Below are 15,505 nucleotides of genomic sequence, written 5' to 3'. Positions count from 1 at the left end.
GTCTCACGCTTCTGGAGACTGGGAGCCCAAGGTCAAGGTGACATTGGGGCTGGTTTCTGCTGAGGCCTTGCAAAGGCCTGCCTTCTCATGTCCTCACATGGCCTTCGCTCTGTGCACAAGAGCCCCTGGCGTCCCCTCCTCTTCTCCTACGGACACCAGTCCTGTTGGATAGGGGACCCTCTCGGTGACCTAAAGACCTGTGCCACACTTGGGTCGGGGCTATGAATGCAGGGTAAAGTTCAGTCCATCACAGGGGAAAACGGGGGTGTGCCTGCTTCGTCTGTGTGCCCGACACCCTCCACCTCTTCCCCAGAGCCTGGGAGGGAACAGCCGTAATCCAGAGGCCTGGCTGCGCTGCCCCATGCAGGCTGAGGCTGCACCTTTGCGCAGCCCTCTCTCCCCAGCGGCTGGTGGCCTCTCAGGTAGAGTGATCATGGAAGATGCTCTCCAAAGACGCCACACGCTGCTGATTATTCGTGTTAGTGAGAGGGCCGCTACCTTGCTGCAGGTCATAATTAGAGTAGGCATCACAAACAGCCAGGTCAACACTAGAGTGGGCAGGAGGGTCCCCGCACCTGCCGCCCAGCCTTCCATCCTGACACCGCCATGCTGTAGGCAGTCCCATCAGAGACAATGTGTTCCCCAGGCTGCATCCCCAGGCAGCAGGGGACAGCTGGGGAGCCACCAGAGGGAGCTTTGAAGGTGCCCAGCAGGCAGTTTCCTGGTGGCCAGTGGGGCCCTCCTGGACACCCCTGCCCTCTAGAGGCCCACCCATACCGAGGCCAGCTTATCACCTGCCCCCGACGCCTGGCGCCTGCTCTCCCCTGCCCCTGCCTTCTTGGGGACACAGGTCCATCTCCACCCCCAGCTTGGCCCAGGAACCACTGGAAGCTAAGAAAGGGTCCCTCTCCTGGCTTTGTTTCAAGCCGGGCTGGAACACACTGTCCTCCCAGACCTGGCAGGCCGCGTCCTGGAGCGAAGTACAGTGAGCAGGAGGGGACACACAGGACCCAGAGCCGCCAGAGGCTTATTTTCCCAGGAACCCCTTATCTCTTTCCATGCTGCCCTTAAGTGACACGTCGTCGTGACCTCACGTTTGATCCAGTGGGCTTCGGTGAGGTTTCCATTTTGCTGCTTTTCCGGGAGGGAGGCCCCGGGAAGGAGGCCAGGGTGCATGTTTATTAACCTTCCTTTCATGACACGCCTTCTTCCCCTAGAAATCTCCTTCCCGCTGATTCATTACGTGTCGGGAAGCCAAGCGTGACATGTTAAAAGCCGTCTTGATAGTACTTGATATTCAGTACTAACAGCTCACCGCCTCAGAGGAGGGGGCGGGGGAGGTGGGGGGCGATCTGCATATTGGATGTGCCAAGACAGTGGGTAATTTGCATTAAGCATCCAGAAAGTCTCTGCTCACAATCTGTCACCCTTCGCCGGGTTTTCATTTTATAACCTTCACAACACAAGGAAGAGAGCAGGAGGCAGAGAGGGTGTGGACACTGCACCCCCAGAGGGGGCCGGAGGAGAAACAGGACTGAGCAGTGGCTGTCAGAGCAGAGGCACGGGGCAGAGGTGCCCGGAGATGCTCCAGCCCAGGGGAGGAGCGAGCAAGGTGTCCGCAGGGAGAGAAGCAAGCCCACCTGACCCCAAGACCCTTGGCTGGGGTGTGGCCAGGAGGCCAGAAGCCAGCACTGCAGTTGCTGAGAACAGCTCATCTCTCCAGAGAGCCAAGTTCAAACCCCTGGGAAGTTTCCCTGAGAACATCTGGCCTGGCTTTGTAATGGGCATGTGCTCAAAGTGCCCACTGGTGGAAGCTCCCAAGGGCAGGCGGTTTTGCTCCTGGCCCAGCAGGCCCTCCTGGGTTTTCTATATACATAAATGCCTGGAACACTCCGACCAAGGACATCAGAATCCCTGGGTTAGAGCCTGGGCACAGCCAGGGTCAGCCAACGATGGACCGACTATGAACTGGTATGTGCTAGAAGCAGCGGGGAGTCTCAAGTTCTGCTCTCCAACCCCTGGATGTGACATGGGGTGTCATCGCCCCTCCCCCAAGCCTCTGTCTTCTCATCTGTAAATGAATCTGAAAAGGTCCTTGGCCAAGGAGGGCCCTGAGCAGGGGCCAGGCTGGGAGCCCCTGACCCATCACTCCTGTTCCACGAGGCCCTTTCGGCTGTTATCTGTCTCCTGTATGGGATTTCCAGGGAGAGGGTCATTTGCCAATAGAGCTCTGTAGCTATGATGAGGGTCCACAAGTCCTGGCCTGGACCTCCCCTTCCGACACTTGGGGACGAGTCCCTTGGAGAACAAACTCAAGCAGCCTCACCAGCAGGAACCAAGGCCTCCTGGGCTGCTGGAGAATTCCTCTGGGGAACCCAGTACAGGACAGTGGTTTCCCACTGACAGAGAGGCGCTGAACAGGTGAGCACATCTTCAAAGCAGGCGGCACGGCAAGCTGGGAGTCAGGGCCACTCAGCTCCCCACCCCATTCTTCCCGTGGAAACAGGGCCCCGCAGACTCCAGCGGAGCAGAGGGCAAGGAGGTGAAGAAAGCGCGGGGGGATTCCTGCCGGAGCACACCACACTCTGGTTTCCTTTCCTTTGAGAGACCGCTGAGGATCTAAATGAAGGCACGAGGAGAAACAGAGGCCAGAGACCCACGGCTGCCAGAGATCCGCCACAGTGTTCCAAGGCTGAGCCTGTGCGATCTCACAGCCAGAAGCTTCCTTCCCAAGTCCAGTCTTCTTGGCCTGGGCCAAGCCCCAGCAGGGCGGCCCCGCCCCACCTCCAGGGGCTGCAGGGGGCCAGAGTTGCCCTGAAGCCCCAGCACAGCTCTTTCAGATGGCCAGTGGCCAGTTAGCATTGAGGCCCCCACTGTGGCAGCCTGGGCGGGGGGTGCCCTTCAGCCCCGTCCCTTTCTCTGTCCCTCCTGCAAACCCCTCGGGGCAGGGAAGTCTGGGGAAGGCGGAGAGCCAAAGTCTTCCTCTGAGGGGGACGGGCCTCCTCCCAAACACTCCTGGGGCATCACCTGTCCTCCTGCTCACTGGACACCCCACCATCCTCCATCCTCTGAGCCTCCACCAGACCCCTGCAGTCTGCGGAGGTCCCCTGACCTCGCTCCTTTTCTCCTCCACTTGGCCTCCCTGGAAGAGACACCTTGGCCTTTGGCCTTTGGGAAAATGAAAGCAAGACTCTGGTGGTCTACCCCATGGGGAAGGGAAAGGGAGCCAGGGGAAGAGTCCAGAGTTCCGATGGAGCAGGAGACCAGTGGAGGGCAGCCCGGCCTCCGCCACCCTCCCCCTTCATCTGCTCACTGATCCTCCCTGAGCCAGGCCCCCAGCAGAGTGGGCTGCTGTCTAATGGGGCCTGTTGCCACCCTCAGCCCCTCATAGGGCCTCCCCTGTCACTGCAGCCTCTGACGCCCCTCTGTCTGCCTCCGCCCTCTCCACAGTCCATGGCATCAAGTGGACCTGCAGCAATGGGAACAGCAGCTCAGGCTTCTCGGTGGAGCAGCTGGTGCAGCAGATCCTTGACAGCCACCAGACCAAGCCCCAGCCCCGAACCCACAATTGCCTCTGCACCGGCAGCCTGGGTGAGCGGGACCCCGGGGGGCAGGTGGGCACACCAGGCCCAGGGCACTGCTGCTGAATCCCGTAGGGAGAGGGCACAAGGAACCAGGCAAAACCAGTGTGCCATCCTGGCCCTGCCCTGCACAACTGGCCCATCAGCCCACTTTGGGCAAGTGAGACCCGTTTTCAAAGAGTCGGGCTCCCTCGAGGGATGGGCACGGAATGGTGGACAGCAGCACTGGGGAGTGGAGATCATGGGGCCCAGCCACGCACTGCAGTGCCTCCCAGGCCCGGGTTCTCTAGGATCCTCAGCATGTTCCCAGGTTCCCAGTGAGAGGTTTTTCAGGGACGTCTGCCCTGAGGCAATGGGACCACTCAAGCTAAACCTCTTTTTTTAACCTCTGCCTCCTCCAAGATGGTAAGGTGCCCCTTGCCCTTGTCCTAATGGGCCGGCTTGTCTGATGATAGTATTTGCTCTTTAGAATGTGCTTCTCTACTCCCTTGGCTGCCTTAATTAGATACTTCCACAGGAGGGTCGGGTCACTGCCCTGCAAAGTCTCTGTGCATTCAGGAGTCTTGATGGTGAGACTAGAGCAGAGAATCCACCCTTTCATCAAAAGCTAAGTGACCCTTATCAGACAGACTGAAAATCCTGACTGAGTGGGTCCACAGGCTGTGGGGGAGGAGCCACAGCCAGACTGGCCAGAGTTCCGAGGCGCTCTGCTCTGGGGCTCTTTCCTGCTTGATGGGGGGTGGGGAGGCAGGGGGCTGTGTTATAGCTTAGGACTTAGAAGGGTTTTTGTCCCCCAAAGAGCTGAGGACAGACCCGGGCTGAGCCGAATGGCAGGGAGGGTAGCCTGAAGTCACTTTCTGCCTCTGGAGCAGGGGGTAAAACCATCCTTGGTCCTGGGGGCTGAGAGCCACCCAGGGGGAACACCTGCAGGCTGAGCCCCTCTCCCCAGTGAGAGCCCGTGCAGGTGAGAGGTGCCTCTCTCCGGTGGCTGAGAGGACCTTCCCCAAGGCAGCAGGCTCAACCTCTCCTTCCCAGCCTCCCACATGCCAGACACTTACTCTTTGAAAAGAGCAGCAAAGATCTAGGCCTCTGGTCTTTGGAGGAAGGCCCGGTAAGCCCAGGAGAGCCCCAAGACTGGGGTAAGTGGGACCAGGGCCCCAGTGTCCAGGGGCAGGGTCCGTGGCCCGAGTGGGGTCCTAGCCAGGTCCCCAGTGCTCGGTGCAGGGCCTGCCACAGGCCCCCGCTGACTCTCTCCGTGTGTGCGTGCGTGTGCTTCCAGGAGCGGGCAGCAGCGTGCACCACAAGTGCAACAGTGCCAAACACCGCATCATCTCGCCCAAGGTGGAGCCGCGGACCGGGGGCTACGGCGGCCACGCGGAGGTGCAGCACAACGATGTGTCGGAGGGCAAGCAGGAGCACAGCCACAGCAAGGGCTCCAGCCGGGAGAAGAGGAACGGCAAGGTGGCCAAGCCCGCCCTGCTGCACCAGAACAGCACCGAGGTCTCCTCCACCAACCAGGTGGAGGTCCCCGACACCACCCAGAGCTCCCCAGTGTCCATCAGCAGTGGGCTCAACAGCGACCCGGACATGGTGGACAGCCCCGTGGTCACAGGCGTGTCTGGCATGGCAGTGGCCTCCGTGATGGGGGGCTTGTCCCAAAGCGCCACAGTGTTTATGTCAGAGGTCACCAACGAGGCTGTGTACACCATGTCCCCCACCGCCGGCCCCAACCACCACCTCCTCTCGCCCGACGCCTCTCAGGGCCTCGTCCTGGCTGTGAGCTCCGACGGCCACAAGTTCGCCTTCCCCACCACGGGCAGCTCGGAGAGCCTGTCCATGCTGCCCACCAACGTGTCTGAAGAGCTGGTCCTCTCCACCACCCTCGACGGTGGCCGGAAGATTCCAGAGACCACCATGAACTTTGACCCCGACTGTTTCCTCAATAACCCAAAGCAGGGCCAGACCTATGGGGGCGGGGGCCTGAAAGCCGAGATGGTTAGCACCAACATTCGGCACTCGCCGCCCGCCGAGAGGAGCTTCGGCTTCACCAGCGTCCTCGCCAAGGAGATAAAGACCGAGGACACCTCCTTCGAGCAGCAGATGGCCAAGGAGGCCTATTCCTCCTCAGCAGCAGCCGCAGCGTCCAGCTCCCTCACCCTGACCGCCGGCTCCAGCCTCTTGCCGTCGGGCGGCGGTCTGAGTCCCAGCACCACCCTGGAGCAGATGGACTTCAGTGCCATAGACTCCAACAAGGACTATACGTCTAGCTTCAGCCAGACAGGCCACAGCCCCCACATCCACCAGACCCCCTCCCCCAGCTTCTTCCTGCAGGACGCCAGCAAGCCCCTCCCCATTGAGCAGAACGCCCACGGCAGCCTAAGTGACTCTGGGGGCAACTTTGTGATGCCCACCGTGAAAACGGAGGCCTCATCCCAGACCAGCTCTTGCAGCGGCCATGTGGAGACTCGGATAGAATCCACTTCCTCCCTGCACCTCATGCAGTTCCAGGCCAACTTCCAGGCCATGACCACGGAAGGGGAGGTCACCATGGAGACCTCACAGGCGGCTGAAGGGAGCGAGGTCCTCCTCAAGTCTGGGGAGCTGCAAGCCTGTGGCTCAGAGCACTACTTGCAACCTGAGACCAACGGGGTGATCCGCAGTGCTGGCGGCGTCCCCATCCTCCCGAGCAACGTGGTGCAGGGACTCTACCCGGTGGCCCAGCCCAGCCTCGGCAACACCTCCAACATGGAGCTCAGCCTGGACCACTTTGACATCTCCTTCAGCAACCAGTTCTCCGACCTGATCAATGACTTCATCTCTGTGGAGGGGGGCAGTGGCACCATCTACGGGCACCAGCTGGTGTCGGGGGACAGCACAGCACTCTCACAGTCAGAAGATGGGGCGCGTGCCCCCTTCACCCAGGCGGAGATGTGCATCCCCTGCTGCAGCCCCCAGCAGGGCAGCCTGCAGCTGAGCAGTGCCGAGGGCGGGGCCAGCACCATGGCCTACATGCACGTGGCTGAGGTTGTCTCAGCTGCCTCAGCCCAGGGCACCCTGGGGATGCTGCAGCAGAGCGGACGGGTGTTCATGGTGACCGACTACTCCCCAGAGTGGTCTTACCCAGAGGTAAGCTGTCGCTGTTACCGCCACCTCCTGCCACTCACCCCACCTGCCCTGGGAGTTTAGGAGGGGGGGACACAGGGCAAGGGAAGTTCACTTGCATGTGGTCACCGTTGGATGAAGTTCTGGACCAAAGGCAAAGCTGTTCCCTCCCTCTGTCCCCACAGCAAGTGGTCCTCAAACTTCCCTGGAACAAGTAGCTTTCAAACCAGGGGAGTCTTTGGAAGTGAAGTGCCATCGCAGTCTAGCCAGAGCAATCTTCTTTTCTTTCTTTCTTTTTTTTTTTTTTAAGGGCCCAGGTCTGCTTTTAAAGCACTCAAACCTCACCATCATAGGTCATCTAGGTCATTCGTACCCATTCCTCTTGCTTTGCTTCACTCAACCAAACTAAAAAGCTCTCATCAAAATTGAAAGGGAGGGCCCAGCTTCAGTATACCCACCTGCAAGATCCATGTGACGTCTACAAAGTCAAAGATATGTCAGAGACCCAGACTCCGACCTGCGCCCTCTTTTCCCACCAGAGAGCTGACTCCATTTCTGGGGACATGAGTTTGAGAATCACTGCTCCAAAGAACAGGACTGCAGGAAAGTCCAGGTCTTGCCTCAGTGGCATAAGTATTTAAGGAGAAACCTTTGCTTTTTCTCTAAAGTGGGATGGGACAGGAAGGGGGCTCAGCTTGTTCTAAATACCCTGTGCACAGCCTGTGCTCCCTGGCTCCCAGCCTGCCCGTCTGGTGCTTGCCGAGCAGCCCTGGGGCCAGGAGCAGACCCTTCCTCCCAGGAGGTGGCTGCCCACAGTTCCATTGGTTCTATAGCCACATTCCATTGATGCCATAGAGGGGGCTGCTGCCAGGGAGAGGCTCACACTTCTTCCCTTCTGGAAAACCCAAAATAAGAAGATCTAGATAGAAAGGCCCCCACATCTCAGAGAGAGATGGCAGCAGCCCAGGTAGGGGCCCAGCCTTAGCACACTGTCTAGACAGCCCAGACAGCATATTTATAAAAAATGGAGAGTGACGTGTGTGTGTGTGGTTAGGAGCATGGGGCTGGGGCCAGACAGTCTAAATTCAACCTGGCTCCACACTTACTATCTGATGATCTTGGGCAAAACAGCAGCAGCCTCTCTGACTCTAAAATTGGAGCACTAGGGGCTGGGGATCTAGCTCAGTTACTAGAGTGCTTGCCTACTATGCACAAGGCCCTGGGTTCAATCCCCAACACCATTAAAAAACAAAAACATAAAACTGGAGCACTAATATCACATTGTGTTGGTGTGAAGACTCACTCTGCACAGCACCTGCCCCTTCTGTCCATCTCCATTTGGTCCCACCCCCTGGTGAGAGCTTTCTCTTGGTGCAGCTCAGTGTGACCCCGCTTCTGACCCCTGCTCTTGTCAGAGACACTGAGGTCAATGGCATCTTCATTGTGCCCACCATGGTTCCCACCCAAAGGCTGAACAGGCATCTTGCCCCCACATGAGCATTTGCAGGGATCGGAAGGGAGGGCCAGGACTGGGTGTGGTGGGAAGACCGAGCTGTCCTCTGATCTGACTCTTTGAGACCTGACTCTCTGGACCTCAGTTTCCTTATACATTCACTGTTAAGAGGGGTGGACTTGGGCAAGCCAGGTCCTAGGACCTGGGAGATTTAGCCCTCAGGATGTCTGCAGGCTCCCTGGAGCACGCATCTTGCAGGAGCCAGGAGGGGACAGTCTCCTCTTCCCCCAGTTCCTGATCTGTGAGCACAGGTCCCCAGCTGGATCCAGCCACACTCCAGCCTCCTTGGGCCTGTCAAGCTCTGGCCAGAGGGGTGTTAGCAGGCCTGGTCCCTCCATTCTTCAGCAACCTGCACATCCCTGAACTGAACCTTGTAGAGTCAGTTCAGTGGCTCGCCACGCGAGGGCGCCCCAGGAACGGCCAAGAATGGCAGTCGAGAGCATCCAGCCCTGATTTTCCAGAAACTCTTGATGCTTCCCGTTAACCAGAAACAAAAGCAGTCATTTGATATGGAAAATGACCCTCTAGGGCCCCAGAGTGGCCACATGGTGCAGCCTCAGAGACCACCAGCAGCTCTGATGGCCACTTGCTCTTCACCAAGCTCTTCCCCCAGGACACTGGCTCCAGGCCAACAGCAGTGGTCACCCTGTCCTCCACTCAGAAAGAGACAGCACCTTCTCCCCTGACATTTGAGTCCCCTCACAGCCCCCTCACCTGCATCTTCACCCCACATCCTGTCCCCTTCCACAGCCAATAAAGACGCTGTTTGTGCGCTGACTGCATCCAGAGCCCCATTGCAGCCAGGCTCTGCCAAGCTCTGAGGGGGCTCTGCAGCAAGGCGTGTCTCTGGGGCCGCTCCTCCTAGTCTTGAACTCAATGTTCCTTCCTGCTCCACCCAGCTGCAACAGCAAGGTTCCCCAGCACACACTTAGCGGGAGTGCCACAGCTGGGCCATCCTGCTGCCTCTTCTCTGGGCGCCCCCCCCCTCCCCAGCACTGCTCCCATTTCTCCTATTCTCTGCCCACCTCCAGCTGCAGCTGCATCCCAACACACACTCTCTCACTCCCCCACCCCCACAGCACTGCCCCTGTGCCCCAGCGTCAACCCCATTCGCATCAGAAACCTGGGTCCTTTATCTCAGGACTCCCAGGACACGGAGGCCTCAGATGGCATCTACTTCTCCCTCCCCACCCAACCCTCCTGCGTCACCTCCCACCACTGACTCTTGACGCACCAGGCAGAAGATGCGGCAATGAGAGCCCTGGGGCAGGCTCATCACACCATTCCACACAACCAGGCTAGCGGTTGCTATGGGAACCATCCCCTGAACGGCTGGATGCTGAGGCGCCCTGCGGCAGTTTCCACGGAGAAGGTCCTGATGTTCTCCAGTAATTTCTGCAGTTCTTTGTTCCCGGCAACAGCCCCAGCGTCATGCTAGCAGCTGCAGATGGGGGTTATCTTTTTTTTTTTTCCTTCTTCTTCCTTTTTCCATGGTAACTGTCTCTGGCCTTTTGAAACCACTGCTCTTGCACCTCCAGAATTTAGGGGGGTAGTTCCCTGAGATGGCCTTCTGGTGCTTCTCGAACACCCCACCCCACCCCGGGCATGCGCTCCTGGGACCCTGCCCCACAACTTCAAGCTCCAACTCTTCCTATGGAGCCATATATCAAAACCAAGGAATGTCAGGGCCAGAATGGCCCCAAAGGATAAAATGCCACCCAGAATGGCTAAGCCACTTGCCCGAGGACACCCAGCTACTGAGGGGCAGGGATAGACCTTCTGCTTCTGAGTCTCAGTCCTGAGCCCCCTCCACTGCCCCCAAACTTTAGCTGCCTATTGGTGAAGTGACCTCTTCAAAGCCAGCACAGTCCAGGAGCAAGGGGCATGAACCCCTTCAACCCTGAGAGCAGGTCTCTTCTGCCCGGCTCCACGGAGGCCCCTCCTCCTTGGAAAGGCCTCCAGCTGCTCCTGATCTGTGGCCACCCCTGGGCCAGCTCTGTGCTCCAGGAACAATGAGGTGGGGACCTGGGCAGCAAGATCTGTGTGGAGGCTGGGACAGGGACAGGGATGGTCAAGGCCAAGGAGATACCAAGCAAGAATGAGTGACAGAACAGGAGAGAGTGTCTGGCTGGCCTGGGGCAGCAGCGGGGAGAGCTCGTCCGGTCCTGGAGTGGTGGGGAAAAGGGTTCAGGCCACCCCTGTTCGCCCTGCCGCCGCCTCCTGGCCTCTCAGCCTTCTCCAGCCTGGACACCAGGTGGCGCACTCCGCCCTGACCAGCCACTCTCCGCCCCCCTGCGGGGAAAGGTGTTTACTTGTTTGGGGGTGGGGTGGATGAGCCTCTGGGGTGGGTCCACCCAAGGTTAGTCAGGAGAGCCAGAGGCCTGCGCCCCCGCCCTCTGCACCCCCGGGGAGAGCCTCCCTCCACCTTGAGTGACCAGCCCCTCTTCTCGGCTAAGCCGTAAGTAGGGGACCTATAGCGCCTCGTCCTCCGGGGCTGGGTAGTGAGGAGGTGCTATTAATCACGGCCGGGAACAAGGGCCCTGAAGCAGGTCTGCCCTGCTCCGGGACGGGAGGCCACTCTCCTGGCTCTGCGGCCACCCCGGCTGGCCCCAGCAGGAGGTCAGGGAGCACCGAGGCTTCCCCAGGCTCCCCAGCCCTGCGCCCTGGGGTCCCTGGGGGCGGGATCACTCGCCTGTCGCTGGGGAAAGTCATCGGAGGCTTCTCCCAGCCAGGCTGCAGGGTCGTGCCTGCCTGCGCAGTGCGTGGCCGCGGCCAGGGGCTGTCTGCCTGCGTGTGCGGGGCCGTGGCTTCGCACACTGTGAGCTGGTGGCGCTCAGGCCCCAGCTCCGTGCCCCAAACTCTGAGTTCCTGGGGTAGTCAGTCTCTGAGCCCCTCCAGCTCTGAGCCTTTTGTCCGGTTTTCCTGTTTCTGCGGTCTAGCTCCCTCCCTCCCCTTGCTGGGCCCCTCCCCTTGCTGTATCCCACCTTGTCCTGGAGATCCTGGGTCTCCCCTCAATTTCCCACAAGAACTCTGGCCCCTGGGGAGACACTAAGACACCTGCTTTCAAAACTCGGAGTTCCTCCATCTCTCAAGTTAACGAGACAAAGTCCCCACGGTCCCCTCTGCTTCCTTCTCCAAGCCTTGGTTGACAAGTTCTCAGGTGCATCGTGGGCTGGAAATTCTTGAAAACATTCTGCTCCCTACTGCCTGAAACTTTTGAGTTTCACGGAACAGGGTCAGTGTACTGGATGCTGGGACCTCCTGGGGGTCAGGGGAGGGCTCCAGGCCCCCTGCTCTTGCCCTTGTCCTGGAACAATGCCTCTCAAAAGTCAGGGCTTCCTGGACTCCATGGGGCTGTGACCTGGGAATCCGCATGTTTAACCAGCAGACCCTCAGCTGAGCAGGCAGCTGCAGGCGCCTTCCTTGTGCAGCTTGCCCCGTCCCTCCTCCCTGGTTGGAACTGCATCCCTCTATGGCTCTTGCTCCATCCCTGTCCCTCTCTGTTCCCTTCAGGGAGGAGTGAAGGTCCTCATCACAGGCCCCTGGCAAGAAGCCAGCAATAACTACAGCTGCCTGTTTGACCAGATCTCAGTGCCTGCATCCTTGATTCAGCCTGGGGTGCTGCGCTGCTACTGCCCAGGTAAGAGGGCCACCTCTAGCAGAGGGCTTGGAAGGGCCAAGAGTGTTGGACTCAAGTTGGCTTCGGGGTGACCTTGAGAAAGTCATGTCATTACTCTGGTTTCCTCAGTTGTGAAGAAGTGGGCCCCAGATAGTCTATTATAATGTCAAAGGTTTGAACTTGGGGACCCCATATCGGATGGTGATACCATATATGCTCAACTGGAATCTGGAAGAAAACATAACAAGGAGATGACTTCGGGAGCCAGTAAGCCAGGTGATGTACCCAGGACTGGCCTCAGCAGGAAGCTGTTATCACCTGGAGCTGGAGCCAGGGGCTGGACAGGAGCTGCTTGTGGGCCAGAGGCTACCCCCACAGCAAGGTGTGCCCAGGCCTGCCACAGCCCAAGCCAAACAGAAACTCAGAGAGCATAGACCATGCGTCCACAGGCTCAGTTGTCCGGGGCACAGAGATGTTCTGGAAGTGGGTAGGCTCTGTGGGGTTGGGCTGCTACACTAAGAATAATGAGCACAAAGCCCTTGGGGGTTCCATCCGGCATCCACCAGGAGAAGGCACCTGCATTATGTCCTCCTAATTTCAGAGCCTCAGTGAGCCCCCAAGAAAGCTGCCATCCCATGGCTCTGACCCCACCCTCACCCAAGCTTCTTCATTATCTGCTTAGCTTGGTGTCTTGTCTGGTCAACTTGCCCTTGACTTCTGACCTTTCTACCTCCCCACCAGTCTGCAGGCTCCACGAGGGCAGGCGCAGTGTCTTTCCTGATCACCATTGTCCTCAGGGCCAGCAGAAGTGCCTGGCCTAACCCCAAAGGGCAATGAAAGTCCATGAAGGAAAGACTGAGTTTCTAGAAGTTTGAAGGTCATTTCGAAAGCCCTCGTTTTCTCTTCCCTGGGCTGGGTTTGGGAGGATCTCTGTGTTCACCCAGGAGAGTGAACAGGGGAAGCAGAACGAGGAGGCAGGGATAATGAAGGGCAGAGGGTCCACCCCTTGTCATCTGAAGCCATGGAGCTTCCAGTAGAGGGTTGGGTGGGGAGAGGAGTGGGGGCTCCAGCAGGAGCGGAGCTGGCTTGTCCCCCAGATTCCACCTGGGATGGTTCAACTTGTGCCTTGGCTGCCCTGGTGTCTGCCTCTCTGCTGTGTCCCCCAGCACAAGGCTCCTGAGCTCACACTGAGCCCTCTTCTTTTTCTTCTCTCGGTCTGACCTTGCAGCCCACCAGAGCAGATTGCCCCTGCTGCAGAGGCTGGCCTCACCTCCCAGCCTCTGGCTGAACCTCTTTCAGCACCTCTGTCTCCCCACACACCCCAAGCTGATGCTCATGGTGGCCTCCCAAGGACTCTCAGCAGCCCTGCTGGGCCTGGATAGTGCCATCCTGGATGCCAGCCCTGGGCGGGTTGTCCTGACAGTGCAGCAGAGAAGGCAGCATGTTATGAACGTTCACTGACCCCTGTTGCTGGAGGGGACTGGCCACTTCCTGTACCTGGTTCTTGCCTGGCTAAAGATCCAGATCTTGCCTGTCCTCAGCTACCAGGCCCCTCCAAAAGAATAAATAAACTGTCATTTATGTGCTCTTTAGATGATGTCCCAGGTCAGGACCTGGAGAACCCTGGGGGCTGGGTATATTCCAGACAACTAGATATGATCTGGGTGACTAACTTGGAGGTTGGCCTCTCTGCCGCCCAATTTCTACATCTTTAAAACCCACCTGAGATGGGTGAGAGAACATTACATGAGAGAGGGGTCAGGAAGCACCTGGCTCAGGTGCTCAATTCAAGAAGATGCCCATCAGTGAGGCCTTTGTTCTTCCTTCCCAAAAGAGAGTGAAGGGCAGGAACCAGGGATGTTCCAGCCTCAGCAGGCAATTCTGGCCCCTTGGCACATCTACATCCCCAGAGCTGGTGGCAGAGTCTCAACTCAGGCCACCATCTCTCCTGGATATCCAAGATCTTCTGGCATAATGCATCTCAGGCCAGAAGCCACAGACTCCAAGAAGACTGAGTAGAACCCTCTGCTCGACCACCATCCTACTTTATATAGCTCACCCCATGAAGGACATCCACCTTGGACATCTCTGTTTTGAGGGCCAACTTGAAACATGTTCCAGAAGTGTCCATTCACGTATCATCCAGTTCCTCATTAGCCAAATAGTTTTTGGGTGTCTTCTGCTTGCTGTGTAGTGGGTTGATGCATAGAATGAAGCCAGGAATAAGACCCAACCCCAAGCAGGCTCCCGACCCCAAAGAGCACCCCGTCCATGAAAGACAGGGTCACACACACCAACCACTGCCCTGGTAGATGACACTGACTGCTTGGGGACGTCACCTCTGAGTCTCCCTGGGGGCTGAACTTGAAGAATTAACACTTAGAGCCAGAGCCGCACTGGACTCTGGCTGGTGAGCATGGCCGGCCACCTTAGGGGCTGGGAATGGAGCAGGAGGAGGACATACTGGAAGCACAGCTGGCTGCTGCCCACCAGCCTGGTACATCTGCCCAGGTAAAACAGACCTTGACCAAGGACAGGGTTCTGCCCAGGCAGATCCCACACCATCTCTGGTTGCAGGAGACACAGGTCTGGACTCGTCTCCTGCAGGACTCCAGGGCTCCTCCAGGGTCAGGAGCAAGCTGCTGAGTCAGGGTACTGAGCAAAGAGTGAAACTGTGGGAAGGAGGCCATTGAGCTCAGGAGACAGGCAGCCTACCCTGGGTCCCCAGGAGGTCATCAGAGGCAAAAGATGAGATTCCAAACAAGCTGAACGCACACGTTTTGAAGAAACTCAACAGAGAGTTACTTACTGAGTGACCAGATGTGATGACAGGCACTGACCTTGGCATTGGGCATAAAAAGCAGGATTGACTGGGTCCTAGCTTTTGGGAGCTCACATTCTGCTGCAGAGAGACATAAAATAACGAAAATGACCAGGGAAAGTAGTGAGAAGGAAGTCACAGGGAGCAGAAGGGAAGATCCGGACCAGAGCCTGGCATCCTTCTGGAGGATGATGAAGCCCATCGCCCAGGAGGCTGAGGAACCATGAGGTGAAGCCTGTCCCAGGAAGGGTAGGAGAAGGCCTCCAGCCAGGCAGAGGGCGAGGAGGGAGAGGTCTGGCTGTGGAATGCTCACGGGGCAGGAAGCCTCCAACATGGTAACACTGGAGGAGATGGAAGGACCAAAGACAGACCATGCCCAACCCAATAAGAAGGAGTCTGACTTAATTTCACTTGCAATGGGAAGCTATTAGTTAAGCAGGGGAGTGACTTGATCTAAATTATGTCTTTTAAAGATGGTTCTGGGTGTGTGGGAGAAGGGACCGTAGGGAGGAAGAGGGCAAAGGGACAATCTTTAGTGACTTAGGAAGAGGCCCCCTTGGGTAACACACCCCACTGGCTTCCCAAAGGGCATTGCTGAATACCCCATCCCAGGGAGATGGGGCACCCCCGCTCTGCCTTCAGCAGGAGGCCAGTGCACAGGTCTAGGCCAGAAACCATGGCAGACGCAGCAGAGATGGAGCCTCAACCCAATGGATGGTGGACTGCATGAGTGGGCAGGGGGAGAGCAAGTCCAGGAGGCCTCCCCGTGAGGGCTGGCACCTGGGGCGCTGTGACAGGTCCTCTGAACTGCATCTCTGGAGAAGGCAGGAATGCCCGGGAGGCCGCCACCACTCAGCTTCGCTGCAGAT

At 58.3% G+C, this 15,505-nt stretch overlaps 1 protein-coding gene across 2 annotated transcripts in view; it reads left to right on the top strand.

Moving 5' to 3' along the window:
• Window positions 1-15,505, top strand: part of CAMTA1 (calmodulin binding transcription activator 1) — a 693,838-nt gene that overhangs the window by 603,536 nt on the left and 74,797 nt on the right. For both annotated transcript variants that reach the window (XM_081306647.1, XM_081306646.1), the window contains 3 exons: window positions 3,451-3,591; window positions 4,861-6,707; window positions 11,710-11,836. In XM_081306647.1, coding sequence (XP_081162773.1) covers window positions 3,451-3,591; window positions 4,861-6,707; window positions 11,710-11,836 — 2,115 coding nt within the window. The remainder of the gene's footprint in view (window positions 1-3,450; window positions 3,592-4,860; window positions 6,708-11,709; window positions 11,837-15,505) is intronic.

The sequence above is a fragment of the Spermophilus citellus genome (assembly GCF_964194105.1).
Source record: "Spermophilus citellus genome assembly, chromosome: 9".
NCBI lineage: Eukaryota > Metazoa > Chordata > Mammalia > Rodentia > Sciuridae > Spermophilus > Spermophilus citellus.
The sequence above is the reverse complement of the archived record's forward strand: the minus strand, read 5'-3'. Positions and strand labels throughout refer to the sequence as shown.